The 15,668-nt window shown below is 53.6% G+C and overlaps 7 protein-coding genes across 7 annotated transcripts; 4 read left to right on the forward strand and 3 right to left on the reverse strand.

Annotated features, from left to right (window-relative positions):
* Positions 1-1,001: 1,001 nt before the first annotated feature.
* Positions 1,002-1,550, reverse strand: CABS01_11058 (uncharacterized protein; the record flags this gene model as incomplete). Its single annotated transcript, XM_060544413.1, has 1 exon — positions 1,002-1,550. One exon carries the CDS (start codon positions 1,548-1,550, stop codon positions 1,002-1,004), a length of 549 nt encoding a protein of 182 aa, XP_060398689.1.
* A 917-nt stretch (positions 1,551-2,467) lies between these two features.
* On the forward strand, positions 2,468-2,701 carry CABS01_11059 (uncharacterized protein; the record flags this gene model as incomplete). The annotated part of the gene is made up of 1 exon (XM_060544414.1): positions 2,468-2,701. The coding sequence occupies one exon, from the start codon at positions 2,468-2,470 to the stop codon at positions 2,699-2,701; it is 234 nt and encodes a 77-aa protein (XP_060398690.1).
* A 1,431-nt stretch (positions 2,702-4,132) lies between these two features.
* CABS01_11060 (uncharacterized protein) lies at positions 4,133-4,766 on the forward strand (the record flags this gene model as incomplete). Its single annotated transcript, XM_060544415.1, has 3 exons — positions 4,133-4,200; positions 4,272-4,355; positions 4,454-4,766. 3 exons carry the CDS (start codon positions 4,133-4,135, stop codon positions 4,764-4,766), a joined length of 465 nt encoding a protein of 154 aa, XP_060398691.1.
* A 954-nt stretch (positions 4,767-5,720) lies between these two features.
* Positions 5,721-7,267, reverse strand: CABS01_11061 (eukaryotic aspartyl protease; the record flags this gene model as incomplete). Its single annotated transcript, XM_060544416.1, has 4 exons — positions 5,721-6,547; positions 6,608-6,732; positions 6,790-6,901; positions 7,006-7,267. The coding sequence occupies 4 exons, from the start codon at positions 7,265-7,267 to the stop codon at positions 5,721-5,723; spliced, it is 1,326 nt and encodes a 441-aa protein (XP_060398692.1).
* Positions 7,268-8,978: 1,711 nt separating this feature from the next.
* Positions 8,979-12,092, reverse strand: CABS01_11062 (uncharacterized protein; the record flags this gene model as incomplete). Its single annotated transcript, XM_060544417.1, has 1 exon — positions 8,979-12,092. One exon carries the CDS (start codon positions 12,090-12,092, stop codon positions 8,979-8,981), a length of 3,114 nt encoding a protein of 1,037 aa, XP_060398693.1.
* A 1,313-nt stretch (positions 12,093-13,405) lies between these two features.
* On the forward strand, positions 13,406-14,414 carry CABS01_11063 (short-chain dehydrogenase; the record flags this gene model as incomplete). Its single annotated transcript, XM_060544418.1, has 3 exons — positions 13,406-13,467; positions 13,519-14,189; positions 14,314-14,414. 3 exons carry the CDS (start codon positions 13,406-13,408, stop codon positions 14,412-14,414), a joined length of 834 nt encoding a protein of 277 aa, XP_060398694.1.
* Positions 14,415-14,768: 354 nt separating this feature from the next.
* On the forward strand, positions 14,769-15,354 carry CABS01_11064 (uncharacterized protein; the record flags this gene model as incomplete). Its single annotated transcript, XM_060544419.1, has 2 exons — positions 14,769-14,939; positions 15,004-15,354. 2 exons carry the CDS (start codon positions 14,769-14,771, stop codon positions 15,352-15,354), a joined length of 522 nt encoding a protein of 173 aa, XP_060398695.1.
* Between the last annotated feature and the right edge of the window lie 314 nt (positions 15,355-15,668).

The following is a 15,668-nucleotide window of genomic DNA, read 5'->3' on the forward strand; positions in this document are numbered from 1 at the left end:
CCCAATAATGTTGCAACAACAACTCTCGCCCGCCAAGAGGCCCACAGATAGTGTTCCTGTCCGAAGAAGACAGCCGCATCTGATGCTGTAGGGCTGTGACGCACAGCTTAGTATCGTTCGCTCCGTGTTTCCACTTTCATGATGCGCCGGAAGCTCGAGAGCCAAGCGAAAGACCGGCTTGCCTTGGGTCTTGGCCCGCAGTCAATCCAGCCCTAGAGGTCACTCTTCAAGGCCCGATGTCATGCAGATTGAGGGCAACGGTTGCTGGGCTGAGATGAAGTGTTCTCGTCGCACGAAGGCCTGAGCATCAAGCCCTAGTAATACAGAAGGATCTTTCGATGGCTTTTGTCCTACGGTCTTGACGATGGCAACACTAGTTGAGCCTCGTCGACCGCCACCAGAGAGGCTGACGCTAGAATAAAATCATTATTCGTTGATGGAATGCAATATCGCGGTCTGTACTCGGTACGCATACTCGTCGGTCGACTCATTTGCCGTCTATCGTATTTCGGTAGTAATGACAACGTAATAATAATTTTGTGCATACGGAGTGGATGCTTCCTTTAATCTGTCACTCGCTTGACGAATTACTCGCGCTCTTGGTTTCTGGAGACATCGGCGTCAGCGCTGTGATGGATACTGGCATGAGCGTCAATGTCGCTGTCACTCTGGCTGCCACTTTGACAGGAATACGCCATTCCCTGGTCTTGCGCCTAAGAACCCGCGTGCTACGTACATGAATTTGAAGACGCAAAGGCCGGTTGCGGGGATACAGTTTAAGAGCTTCTTGAGTCCTTTGCCGGGGCCCAAGCCCGGAGCCCGAGATGTCGGACACGTCAAGGGGCTGGCAGTGGGAATGGACTCGGAAGTGGTTCGGGCTGATGAGATTAAACCAGTCGTTGGCGGCTGGGCGCTACGGCGGGACTTCCCAGGCGCTTTGGTCAAGTTTGGGGGTGTTTGACCAGGAAGTCAAATTGACTAGGGCGGTCCGAAATTTGATGTCATGTCGAAATTGGCAGCGTCACGAAATGCCCCTTTTCCCCTTCTCTTTCTGCGACAAGGGGAATTGGTATTGGATTTTGGAGGGGTTGATGGAGATGAGAAGTGATTAGTCCGTAAGGTGGTAGCGCGGTTCGCGTGCGAGCTTGCGTGCATCGAGTTTTCGAGGGGTAGTGAGCATGACTTGGTCGAACGTTGATTGGGAAGCCGAAGAATGCTAGAAATGCCTTGTTCAATGTTAGTTCCAGGGTCTCATTTGAACAAAGGAGCGGCACATGATGCGGCTGTAAGCCAGACGTGAACGTCATGTGGTGGCTGACGAATGACAAGCCATAGAAACACGCAGACCATATGGCAGCGGGATCCAGAGACTCAATACACAGCTGACTGGTTGACGAACCCCCCCAAAAAGACGGATATGACGAGAAGTGAAGAGGGATGGACCGGATCATTTGGTTCGTTTCAACTTTGAAGTTGGAGCGTAGACCCAAGAAGCTTGTAACTTTGCCGGCATGAAGGGGGAGAAGTGGTAGGATGGGGATTAAAGGCATGTTTTAAGGTATGGTATGTATGTTGGTGGGATGAAATGAAAGGCAGGCACGGCAGGCCAATGTACCTACTCCGTAATGCTAGGTAAATTAGCTGTCAAGACTCGGACGAGTTCGTGGAGGAGGGAAGGATCGTAAGGAACCTTGGTTCGTGATGTCCATTCCGGCCATTAGGTGGTAGGTGCACTACCTTAAGGTAATGCCGCATAGGCATTCACTGTACTCCGTATACGGAGTACCTAAGGTAAGTAGGTACTGGTAAGGTGCGAAGCAGTTACCGACAGTCGGTTGGTATCGTGAGCACCTTCCTTTGCTTCCACAGGTTCCTTAGCTTGAGGTTAGGTATCCGTGAGGTAGGGAGACGGGAAGCTATCTTGGAGAAAGTAACGGAGGAAGTGAACGAGGGGCCTAGAGCAAATGACCTTGCCCTGTTGGTCGTAGTGACAAGTGGTGAAGGTGGGATTTCCAGGGTCGTGGAGAGCTGCACATGGAAGGCGCTCAAGGCTTAAGCCTCCAAGGAAGGAAGGAAGGAAGTTGGCTCCGACCTGGAAGCCGATGTCGTCAGGTACGGATAGCGTGCCTTTGTCGTCTACCTTAATTAGTGGCCGGGGTGGGCGGATGGATGGATGGATGGATGGATGCAGGCCAGCTGCAGGTGCATAGGTCCTCGGAAGACAAGGGATGGATAGATACTCTGCAGTATGCATGGTGGTGTCGGATACCCTCACCATCAAGATAGAATATGCCCATCTTTTCTTTGCTCTCATGTGGCAAGTGCTCCATGTACTAGCGTTCTTTTACTTTGAGAGCCCTCCAATCCAGGCAGGACATGGAGTATGGACAGTACTCGCCAAACCAAGCCTCGAGGTGTATTTCGAGGTCAGTGTTCGCAAGAGTTCAGCCATTGACGAGGCTGCTACATGGTCTCAAACATGCCCCCTCCACTTCATGCTTTGCAACCATCTGGCTTTTTCGGGGGTCGCCTGTCAAGCCTGTTCCCAACTTTGCCGCTGGCCAGGCGTGGGCAAGCAAGCATCAAGAGAGGAGCTGAGGTGTCAGGAGCCTGGTTTATGCACTTCCATGCAACTTGCAGTGCGTGTATCCGTACGGAGTACTGCGTACCTCACTACGTAGAGGGTGAGAGCGTAAGGTAGGTGCTCTTTTAGATTTGGATCGCCTGTCCCGGTCGGGTCGCATGAACACTCCTTCTGCGCCCAATTGACTGGGTCTCGAGACCATTCCCTTTGCAGCTGATTACAGATGGCAACCTGGTAATTGCACGCTCCACCATAGGACATAGGACCCAAAAAGACAGCAGCAGCAGATGCAGGACTCGAGGTACCTGATTTCCTGATGCGAGACTGCGGAGCCCCCGACGTACCTATTGTCTATCCAACCTCCGGATTGACTCCGTCCACTTACCTTGGGGCAATCGCAACCCGCTTGCCTCCTTCCTTTAGATGCAATTCAACCACACTGATTCCTCATTCTCAAGGTGAGGTATTTGTACAGAGAGATACCTTTCTCAAGTGTCATCATCTCAAAGAGTCCCGTTAGATTTCAAGATGTGTGGGGTAAAAGGAAGGTAGGTACCTACAATTATACCAGAGGTACCTAAACATGATATGGCGAGCCTTCCATTCATTGCCCTCCCTCATTGCGCCTTCTCATGAACCTGCAGCAGATATAATTGGTAATTATCCGGTACACCGTCTCCAGGCCCCTCCCTCCTTACTGTGTCCGCATGTGTGTGCCGCCCGTACCTGGCCCCTTCCCCTTCCCGGCCTGTGATCTCCATGTGTGCCAACGAAAAATGATGCGCACCACCAGATGATGGCCCTGATGTCAGGCACCACACCTGCCCTGTCTTACATCTTCGTTCTGACTTCTCTCCTGCTCAGTCCTCCCCTCCTTGGTTCCAACTTGCACTGTCTTGATCTGACCCCATCTGAATGGACCGTGACCAAACCAGGTTTGCCCACATCCGCCTGTCTCGCCTCTCCTCTTGTTGCTTCCCTCAACCTTACAAAGTCCAAGTCCATCCCGCATCCAAAAGCCTCCGCCGTTCCTGTCCCGACTTGACTTCCTTGTTCCTCCTCCCCTTCCAAGTTCCCGCCTCCACCTCTCCCACCATCTCCGATCCCCCTTTCCCTGCCGCTTGCAGACAAGACAACCACAGACGAAACAAATACTCGCCCACCTCCCTTCAGCTCTGCTCTCAGGTCTTTCTCTCCGGCGCATCAAAGATACCCCTCTCTGCCTGTGCCTTACTCCATCCATCTTTCGCGACAGAACCACCAACGCACTTGTTCGACATCTCCATCTTGCTTCTAGAGCATTGCATAGCCAACTCGCCTTACCGCCTCTTATCCACCATACATTACTACCCGCCTACTTGGATTACCACATCGGTGTGACAAGCACCCTGTCGACACCGTCAACCACTAACCGCTGATCATCCTCCCTTTTTGGTCGACCACGAACCCAACCGTCTCCAGTCCCTGATTGCGAGTCCTCTTTTCTCCCACTCGCAACCTCACAATCTCATCTCCTCTGCCTATCCGAAGCTTCTTCCTACATACGAAATGGCGCACAACATGACCGACGCTGAGCTCGACCTCGACTGGCAGCCCAATGGCCGCCGCCCTCAATCGTGCGTTCCAATGGCCCGCCTCAGTTCACCAAAAACCTTGCGAGATGCGTTGCTGACCCGCAGTCGCGCAGTACCATTGCTCGTTCCTTCTCCCAGGAGCTTGCCGACATCTTCCGCCTCGACGAACCCGTCACAGACGAGAAGCTTGACCAACGGTATGTAGAGCCGCATCACCCTGAATCATGTTTCACCTTACGACATACAGCTTTACACCAAAAGGCGTAAAGTCAGAAAACTAAGAGAATCGTTACAGAAAGCAGAATGTCCAGAGCCAGACAAGCGAGCTTGAAGCTCTCGAGCGTCGCATCCGCGAGATGGAGGAGCGGTTGAAGAACAACAACGTCAACAAGCAAGCCGCAACACAGCCTGCTGCTGCCGCGGGAGATGCTGCACCAGCATTGTCCAAGGAAGCCCAAGAGAAGGCCAGGTCACGACCAGGTACGGCGCGCCAGAACCAGCCTCATGCCCCGTCTTCGGCGAACATGCCGCCCACGCCTACTGCCAGCGAAGGTGAATACGAATTTGTCGGCAAGGATGACCTTGACGACCACCCACCCCGACACTAGATCGCTGCATGTTTCCCACACAACCCATATAAATACCCATGATACCACGTCCCGCCCAATTCTGCTCTTTCTTCCAGCACCACCGCCTCTACCGAGATATTCAACCAGCCAAACATGTAATTGAGATCATGGAAATGCTGACTGTTGCTTCTTTCTGCTCACTCAGACGGCGACCGTGACCAGGCATGAGGGTAGACTTGCCCTTTCAGATTGCACAACCAGACTACTTGCACCGGCTCGAGCTCATTCTCGCATATACCCGCACTCCTCGATTTAACGCCTTCACCAAGCTATAGTAGCAATGTTGCACTCTCGGCTTGAGCATGACTGAAAGGGGGTTTACCTTTGGCATGTACCCATGCCGGCTACCACAACCCGTGACGGGGCGCCGCTCGCTACATTTCCCAGAGCGCTTCCTAGACTTGGAAGCATGGATTCTTCAGCACCCCAATATGTTTTTGCAGTTGGCTTTTCTTCTCTTGCGAGCCTGAGTGGTTACGCATTTTTCACCAAGTTTATGGAGTTTGAGCATGCCTGAGCGGACAATCCAAGATGGATTGGCTGCCTCTGGTCATTGATGGCACGTCCCTGAGGGAAGAGGGATATCTGTATATACCAGACGAAGAAGTGGAAATTCACCTCTACATTGCCTCAATCGTTTTGGGATGCACAGTGAGCATTTTCCACGGCTGCCTAGTCACAGTATCCTCGGGGTTTCAAACTACACGATAAGCCTGACTTTGTGCAAATTCCGGATTCTTTTAAGAGTTGTGCATCTGCGCGCACCCGGCATCTCATTTTTGTGGTTCTCTTCTGGCCAGAACTGTGCACGCAAATGGATAAACTGATTATTCTAACTAGCCGACACCTTTAGGATCTCTACGAACGCCACTGGGATGACATATTGGACTCTCTTCCGACCCTGGCTAACGAAGTAGCCTTCGCCTCGAACTCCTATGATTGACAGGCTGTCGTGGTCGCGCAAACATCATACGAACTCTTTTGTCCAAAGCTGACAAAGGTTCCTGAAGCTCCATAATTCAGTTGGACGAACATGCTCTTGAGCGCTACGCCTCCAAAGATGGAACGATCAGTTTCACTCTTCTGGATCCCACCAAAGCACATGTCGGAGCTCCCAGGCGCAGGGCCAAGATTGATAGACTCCTTGAGAATCGTGCCCACGTAGTCACCTGCCGTAAGGAAGAGCATGTCAGGAATGCTTGCGGCCGAGGCGCAGGGGAACACCCAGGCTTTCAGCTTTGGGTCGTGGGCCGAGTCGGGGATGCCGGCGTAGTAACTGGCAACCATGTCGCCAGGAAGAAGCACAAAACTACTTCCAGTATCGATGGTAGCAATGGTACGCTTCTTGAACACGTTCCACTGCTTGCTGTCCATGGTGCTCGTCCGCGTTCCCTTGAGTTCGAAGCTCCAGTGCTCGTCGTCGTCCACGGGCGGCTCGTTGGTCTCCACTGTGCCCAAGGCATATCCAAAGGAGAAGAAGCCCTTGTTCGAATTGGCTCGGATGTCGATACCGATCCATTCGTAGTGCAGGGCCGGCTTGAGACGATCGAGCATGGACGGCATGCTGGGCTTGACGGACGAGGGCTTACTCTTGGCGAGACCCATGACACCGCTGATCTTGGGTTCGATGGCCCACCGCGGGGCGACGTTGACGGCGGATTGGATTGTTGTGTTGGCGATGGTGAAGTGGTTGTTGTCCGTCACCAGGCCGAAGCCGACGGTGTCGAAGTACACCTTGCCCGAGCTGGTGGACTTGTCGACTGTAGTGGTTACGTGTTAGTTGGGATCTTTTGGTGGGGAGGGGTGAAGGGAGAACGTACTGTACGATGACTCCCAAGATGCGCCAGGGACCTCTTGACTCGACGCCGACTTTGCGGGGTCGTAGAGCGCGGGCTTGCCATTCACGGCTTCGTCGCCGAATTCGGTGTCGGAGGTCATCAGCCAGCTGTTTCATCGTGTAAGTTGGGGGATTTCAAGAGTTCGAGGGACGGAAGGGACTGACAAGTCGGAAGATGCTGTGTCGATGATGACGGGCATCTTCTGCATCGCCGACCCGACGAAGACGTCTGTCAGCCAGTAAAAGTCATTGCTACTTTTTGCGGCAACGACGGCGGCTGGGTATGTACAGGTCAGCTCTGCATGTGCCTTCAGTGCGTTTCCGACATCGAGGGATAGGAAAGGATAGAAACGGGGAGAACGGAAAGCGGGGGCAACTTACATTCGTATCCCTCGCGCCGAGTCAACATGTTGTGGTTGGCGAGGGACTCCGGAACGGGCATGTCCCACCGCTCGTAGGCGGCTGCGAGGGCGGCCGGGCCGTCGAGTATGAAGTCCGGGTTCGATCGGGCGGAGACCGTGAGGGTGCTGGTGCTGCGGCGTTCGAGGTCTGGCAGCTCGGCGTGTTGCTGTTGTTGAGGACCGGTCGGGATGGCGAGTGCCAATGTCGACCATAGCAGTGGGACGGCAAGGGAGGGGATCATCGTTGCGTGTTGTCAGATGTTTGGCGGGTGTTGAATTCAGAGTTTGAAGACCTTTGATCTGGATGAGGATGCCAGAGATGTTCTCTTTTGGAAACGGGGGAGAGGGATATTGTCCTTCTATATATATATATATATATATCCTATCTTTGAATGCATCTGGATTTGCTTTTACGAATGTTTGATTCTCTTTTTTTTCCAGGGACAAGTGTCAACAAGGCAGTATGTTTGTTTCGTACCGAGACTTGGTGCTAACGAAACTAGTGACGATGTTGCAACACGATCTTGTTTGTTGTTTCTCTCTTTTCTCAGCCTCTCTAACTCTCTCGCGTACTTCCCTTTGCCTCTCTCCTACCCCTCTTTGTTGCCTTACTTCTACCGTTCCTTACATGAGAGTGCAACATGTGTCACTCCGCGGATCTTGGGGGCGGCGGCCGGGGACGAAAAAAAAAAGCCGGGTTGTGCGGATACCCGTCTTTACCTTTTTTGATTGTCTTGAAGAACGAGGAAGAAGCACAAGATAGCACAGGAGGAAGAGAAAGTCGACGGGTTGATGTTACCGAGTTTTTGGTCATGGGGTTCCATTCTCTGTGTATTTGGACCTTTTGCCAGTATCCCCTCCAGTTTCTCCCTTACATCCTCATCATACCCATGGTGACTCAAATGAGAGATTGCGATGGGCAGTTTGGAGCGAGACTTCATCACAAGGGGTGCGGGGGTCTCGCCTTACACCGGTGTACACCGAACGTCGAAAGTGAGAGGGCAAACACCAGACTTGGGGCTTCGCCACGATGATGGTGACAGACTGCGATGATGAGACCTAGGGGGAAAAAAGGAGCTAGCCACGCGAGAGGTGTAATGTACAACAAATCGTAGCCTCGGCCACGTAGAAATAGTCTTTCTACAAGGAAGGAAACGTCCGAGGATTGCACCGGATCGCGTGAGGCTGGCGGAATTACATTCGGGAGCCACATCTCTTCTTCCCCGGAGCGATACAAGATCATAAAGAAGGCTGAATCCAGTCCATGTGACTTTTTGGACTTTTCGGCGAGATGTTGGGTGATACGGGATCAATCTATGCGCTCTGCCGACGGCAAAGTGGGCGATGCTGGTCGTGTTACCGTTGCTTCTCTCGCGGTTTTGTCTTGTTTACTCGTCCACTGTCGTAGTAACGAGTTTGGGACAACCTTCTGATCATGAGATTGCGAACGTAAAGCACTCGGGGAACGAGGCGGGCGGTGGCAAGATGAGGTGGCGGTGCTATCCTTTGTAGAACGTTTGATGATGTTGAAAAGATTGAAGGACTGGCTCACCGTTACCGATGATTATTCGCGGTTGCGCGAAACCCTGCGCTTCAATGGCCGAGTTTGCTTTGCTCGTGGCCATTTGTCCTCGGGTATTCAGCTGCCTGACTCGACTCTCATGTGGCACGATTTGAAGGGTTCCTGCTGCTGCTGCTGGACCATGTGAACAGCGGGATCCGTCGAGATCGAGGTAGGAGAAACGTACTAGTTGAGGCGAAACTGACGTTCATGACGTTGTCCGCCTCGTTGTCACTCAGCCCGCACGAGAAGACAGTCACGATTTGAAAGGCAAGTTGACAGTCATCTTGATTTGTCTGTAATTTCATTTCATCTGTAGAAACGCCTAGGTATGGTATGCGCAAAAAAAAACTTCAACTCTCTCCCCCAATCTACAATCCATCCAAGTGTCTCTAAAGCTCGTCGTGCTCCAGCGCATCATCCTGCTCCTGCTCCTTGGCGGCGGCCTGCTGGGCCTGCTGAGACTGGTCAAACTTCTTGAGAATCTCCTCAATCTCCGCCTCGCTGGGCGTGTCGCCGTCGCTGCCGCCAAACTGAACGTAGCTTCCGCCACCGGGAAGCTCGACGGTCCGGCCAGCGGGGGCTTCACCGGCGGTTGAGCTCTTGGAAGGGATGGTGGTAGTAGACTTCTTGCCGTCCTCGGGAGAGGCGGTCGCTGAGGTCGAGGCGGTGGCGGTGGACTTTGTCTTCTTAGCCGCCTTGGCAGCCTTGCTTGCCTTCTTGGTCTTGCCCTCCATGTTCTTGACGCCCTTCATCGCCAGGTCCATGCCCGCCTTGTCGAGCTTGTCACGCTTGGCCTGGAGATCCTTGACAAGGAGGACGGGGTCCGCAGTCGCGGCAAGGGCGTCCTGCTTCTTTTCCATCTCATTGAGCCACTTGCTGGTGGTCTCGTAGACGTCCTCGACGACTTCGATGTCCTCACGCTTGTACAGGGGCGGGACGGGGCCCTTCTCCTTCACGACGTCCTCCATCGTGCGTTCCTTGCCGGTTGAGTCGTCGTCCTCGAGACCGTCAAAGTCGCCAGAGGGAGTTGCTGAGGGGGTCTCGGTAGAGGTGCTGGAAGAAGACTCGGTGGCTGCTGAGGCGTGCCACTCATCGTACTCTTCAATCTGCTTCCTGATTGTGCCGACAAAGGTCTGGGTGGAGTTGAGGGCTTCCTTGAGAGCCTTGATGAGCTCAGGGCGCTTCTCGGACTCCTCACTTCTCTTCTGGATCTTGGTGACGGGGTCGTTAAGCTCCTTGTACTTCTTCTTGAGCTCATCGCGGGACGCGTCGGCGCCCTCCTCGTACAGCCAGTCACTTGCCTCGCTGTTCTTCTTCTCCAAAGTGGCACGCTCCTCGGCGGTGGAGGCTGCGATGAAGGAATCGCTCTCGAGGAGATCGCGGACCTTGTAGGTGAAACCCTCGAGCTGGTTGAGAGCCTCCTCTCTCAGGCGGCGGGCCTTGTCTGAAGTCTCAAAGGCCTTGAGGCGGTCCTTCGACTTGACAAGCTCCTCACGGGAAAGCTCAGGCAGACCGGCCTTCTCAAGGGTGAATTCGACGTTGATGGTGACGAGCTCCTTCTTCTTGGGGGCGGGCTCCTTGCCATCGGCCGCTGCGTCACTGGGAACGGGCGACGAGGAGGCGGTGGTAGACTCCGTCTTAGTCGAGGCAGTGGTAGAGGACTCAGATCCCGTGGTTGAAGACTCTTCGTCCTCCTCTCCATCAAGAGGCTTCTGGTCTCCCTTCTTGCTGCCAAAGCCGAACAGGTTCTTGACGCCGTCGACAAAGCCCTCCTTCTCGGGGGCCTCGGCCTCGCACTCAACGGTAGCTTTGGTGACCTCAACCTCGCCGCTCTCACTGCTCAGCTTGACGCCGACCTTGAAGTGAATATCGCTGTCAACGCAGGAGTACTTCTCCTTCAGCTCCGCGACCGAGACGGTAAGGTTCTTGGTAGAGAAAACCTTGACATCCTTCTCGGCAGCCTCAACGTACTGGTAGAAAGTGACATCAAAGTCCTCGTGGTTGGTAAAGGTGACGTCCTTGGGAACGCCGCCCTGAGGGGAGACGGGAGACCACAGGCGCTGGTGCTGGAGCTTGTTCTTGTTGTTGGTCCACTTCATGCCAGAGGCGTAGTTGGCGCCCTCGGAAATGCGAATCTCCTTAACACGGAAGCTAGGGCTCAACTCGGCAGCGCGGAAACCGGCACCGAATACGGCGGCCTCGTCAGAGTTGACGTTGCTGCGAAGCTTCTCGGCGGAACCAACGGCTTGCTCCAGCTGCTTCTGAACAAAGGGTGTTCGGGAAGCGCCGCCGTGGAGAATGACAGAGGTCAGGTCAGAGAGCTCCAGCTGAGCAGCCGTCAGAGCTCTCATGAGAACGGCTTCAGCACGAAAGGCGTGTGTCTCGGCCATCTTCTCGAAATCAGACCGGGTGAGCTTGTACTTGAAGTCGACATCCTCGTAGAGCCCCTCGAAGCTCGCGCCGGCCTGCTGGTTGGCGCTGAGAACATGGCGCAAACGCTCCGCCTCCTTGGTCAGCTTCGCGATGGCGCGGCCATGGGCCTTGACCTTGTCGGCATCGGCAGAGATCTTCTTTCCACCCTTGGACTCGACAAATTGGGCGACCATGTCGTCGACAATGAGGTAGTTGAGTGTGTCACCGCCCAGAGTCCTGTCCCAGCCAGTGCCGATGACGGAAACCTCCTGGATGGTCTTGTTGAACTTGCCAACATCCTTGACCGTACGGCCCTGGAACTTCATGACAGTGGCCTTGGCGGAACCGGCACCCATGTCGAAGACCAGGTGGTACTCAGGCTTGCCTCCCTCGTTGATGTTGGGGAACTGGCGGGAAGTGGCGTAGTTGAGGCCAACGGCGAGACCGTCGCTGATGAGACTGAGGACCTTGAGACCAGAGAGATCAGCGGCGGCTTGGATGGCGCGCTTCTCCTCGGTTGTGAAGTAAGGAGGGACCGTCAGGACCATGGAGCGGACAGAGGTACCAGCTCCAGCAGCAGCCTCGGCGTTCTTCTGGATGCTCTGCAGCTCCATGGCCAAGAGCTCCTCAACCAGCCATGCCTCCTCTTCCTCGGTAAAGACCTTGCTCTTGAAAGCAGCGGTTCCTCGCGCCTCGTTCTTCTCGAGCTGCAGGGCTGGGTGCCGGGCAGCGTATTGTTGGACAATCGGGTCGTCGACGGAGAGACCGAGGAGGGTCTTCAGGTTGGGGTAGACATCGTGAGGAAAGCGGGCGGAGAGGGCAATGGCGTCGGAGCCGTAGAGTCTCTCGGGGTAGGATCCGGACTTGGGGCCGCTCTGGAGAGGCTTGAAGGTGACGGCGGAGATTTCCTTGCGCCGCGAGTCCTTGGTCAGGACAATGTCGAGAGGAATACCGGGCTTGACGAGGGCAGCTTTGATGTACTCGGTACCGAGATCAACGCCAAGGACGGCGGAGACGGCAAAGACGTGTGCGGAAAAGAAGAAGACGCAGCCAAGGACTACTGTCAATGGCGAGAATGTTCGTTGCGCCATCGTGTATGGTTTGCGCCCAATGGCGCTGTGGAGGGTCGTCTAGGCAGGTTCGTGTGGGAGTGACAGAGGTCGAAACTAACACGGATTGTTAGACAAGTCCCAGTATGAGACTCGAGACGCAGGAGTATTGTAAATCTAGAGAGCGAGGAAAACCCAAAGACAAAAGAGGAGAGTTCAAAAAAAGAAGGAGAAGTTCCTCGAGACAATGGCGACCCAGGAGCACAAATATGAACAACGGAGCGTCGTCAAATGGAGATTCGTGAAGGTGTCCTCTATTGGGTTCGGTACCATTCTCCCCCCCAGACTGGGTCCAGGTCGTCCTCGGGCAGGGTACCTTCTAGTGGATTACCTGTCCTGGCGAAGAGGACAGCTGTAAGAAAAAAAAGTTGTGGCGCCTTCCCCCCAAATGCAAGGCTGACCACACGATAAGCTTTCCATTGGTGCGATAAGAATAAGCACTGGGATTTGTGGCAGTTGTCCCGAGAATAGTGGGGCTTGAGATCCACTCGGTGCTCTCAAGCCACATTAAAGGGGCCAACGCCCAGCTTCCCATCTTCAATTCCTGTTTGACCAAGCAACTCATGGACACTCTTTTGGACTGGGGATTACCTAAAGGTTACGTGGATTATGACACCATCACGGAGCGGTCAGTCACCGCAGATCCAACGTGTTAGTATCGGCCTGTTGTGGACAAGTGTCCCCCAGCAGCTCATACTGTCTTATCCCATTGCCAAAAGGACAGTCTTACATCGGAGTTGTTTGTAGGATGGGGCACCTGCACAAGAGACAAGGCAGACTTTCTTAGCAACAAGACAGTTGCTCAAATTCCATGAGGAATATGAGACAGCCAGCCCATTTCGAGTCGACCAGGCATACTACTTCCGATGTGAAAGGGCCTGGCTGACAGGTAGAATGCTGGGCCTCCATCTGAATGTTTCAGTCTGGAATCACATACTAAAGTGAGAATCTGAAGTTCAATTCTCATATGAAAGACGGTGCACACTTGTAACTAATTACGGCTACTTACTCCCACCAAACACCCTCCTCGATATCATCCGAAATCGGAAACACAAGCTCTTTGAGTTCCCTTTGCCGTTCACATCATTAGAGATCGCGGGGTAATAAAGCTACAGTGGGGCAACTGATGGCGGGGTACTATCCAGCTTCCCTTGCATAACCTCCCAGCTGCAACCACACCAACCAACAAGAAACAAGAACTGCCATCAGCATATCACGGTGGAATACCTCGGGGATTTTACCCCTTAGGAGGCTTCGACTTCAATAGTCGCTCAAGTGGAGGCCAATCGGTCACCATGGCTCATGTGGATAATGAAGTCAGAGGCAGACTGGCGTTGGTCACGGGTGCCTCTGGTGGGTGAGTTGAGGCGACAACCTCCTTCAGCGAGTTCGTACCTGACAACCTCAGAATCGGAGGAGCCTGCGCTCGAGAGCTCTTCAAAAATGGCGCGCGTCTAGCCCTGACATGTTCATCCGAGAAGACCTTGGGCAAAATTACAGACCTCGCTACTAAGCTTCGGAACTCAACAGGCGACGACACTGACGTTACATGCCATGTAGTGGACATGTCTTCCGCCACGGACATCGAAAAACTCTTTCAGAATATCATGGATGAACACGGCCACACCCCCGATATACTTGTATCCAACGCCGGCACGGCAGGATTCAACAACAAAGCCAACCCCTACCTGGAAAACATTTCCCTCGCAGAGTTCGACTTCACCATCAACATCAACCTCCGCGCCTCCTTCTTGCTGTGCAAGCTCGCCATGCCGCACATGATCTCCCAGGGCTGGGGCCGCATCGTCTTTGTGTCGTCCATCTCGGCTATTGGAGGTGGCATCAACGGCTGTCACTACGCCGCGAGCAAGGCCGGCATGACGGGCCTCATGAAGAACCTCGCGTCCAAGCATGCCAAGGACGGTGTCACGCTCAACGACGTCGCGCCGGCTATGATTGGCGACACGGGAATGATTCCCGATGAGAAGCGCGTGGAGGGCACGCCTGGTGATGTGAAGAATATTCCTGTCGGACGGCTTGGGACGCCGCAGGAGTGTGCTAATGTTGTGTTGATGCTGTGTAAGACTGGATATTTGACTGGCCAGAGCATCTTATTGAGTGGTGGGCTGAAGTGAAATCTTGACATCCTTTTTCTCTCTTATACTTCCGTGGATATTGGTTGTTTGTAGTACTATTGGTACAGCTATAATGAAAGTGGCCCTGAAATATGATATCCAAGTCAACCGCGCAGTTATGGACAAGAGGGGCATCACACTCTATGACGTTCACTGCCGCCAGGGATAAAGCTCATCTCATGCATATCTTCAAGGTGCGAAAATCATCTCTGCGATGAAAACACTCTACATCTTCAAATTTTTGCGGTTTTGTGATTACTCTCCCCGAATTCGACCGTACTTTGCGTCGGAAGGGTTTCTGCGGGGTTGTTGTCAGCTGCCAGGCCGCGGCGTAATTCCCGATGGATGATTACATATGATCTTCATCAGTGTCAAACGAAACAGACCCAAAATCGTTATCCCATTCCCCCAAAACATCCTCTCCGTGAAGTTTTCTAACTAGCGTAACCCCTCAACCAAGAAGAGAACATAGCTCTAGTAAGACGTGATTGTATCCAGCAACATTTGACGGGACTTAAACACAATGCCTCTCTACGAGGTATCTCACGCCACCCCTCTAAGCCAAGGCCAGAGGGATCAGCTCGCCGAGTCCATCACCGCAATACACAGCACCAAGTTCACCGTCCCGAGAATGTTCATCAACGTCATCTTCACAGACTCATCAAACACCCCAACCTACGTCGGCGGGAAACAAGTGAGACCCCATTCTTCCGTATGTAGACAATCACATCTACTAATCCTCAAATCGCAAACCCCAGCGCAAATCAAACCGCATCGTCGGGCGCGTCCGCCGGGGATCCTCCCGGACGCAGGAGGACTTCAGCTCGTTATGCTACGAGATCCGAGCCGCGTGGGCTCAAATCGTGCACCCGGAGACGGCAGATGAGGGAGGCAAGCTGCCGCCTCAGGATCTGGAACTGAGGTCGGTCTTTATTACCGGGGAGCTCATCGCCGGGTTGAAAGCCAGTTTCAGGACACCATCGGCTGGCGATGAGCTTGCGTGGGCTGAGGAGAATTACGCAGCGTTCAAGGAGAGGGCAGAGGCGGGAGATGAGGATTTTGCGGATCTTGTTGCTGAGATTCAAAGTTGGCCAGAGTTTGAGTTTTGAAAATATTTAGTTTGATCTTATTGACGGCATGTAGGAGGAGCTCATAAAACTACACCATCACTCGTAATATGCATTCTGCTTTCACATGACATATCTAGCCGAGTCAGTCGAATTTGATAAAAGCCAGTCGCCATACCACAGAACCCATCTTTTCTACAGCCATGTAAGCATATCCTCGTTTTGGATGACAAAAGTTGGATCTCTGCTGGGGGTCTGGCCTGAGATTCTGTGAATAGGATGGCATCTCTCGCAGACCGAAACAGGTAGGCTCCTTTGGCCACCATGGGCCTACCGACGCCTCTAGACGCTTATTC

Source organism: Colletotrichum abscissum, assembly GCF_030869225.1.
Source record: "Colletotrichum abscissum strain IMI 504890 chromosome Unknown Scaffold_29.1, whole genome shotgun sequence".
Lineage (NCBI taxonomy): Eukaryota > Fungi > Ascomycota > Sordariomycetes > Glomerellales > Glomerellaceae > Colletotrichum > Colletotrichum abscissum.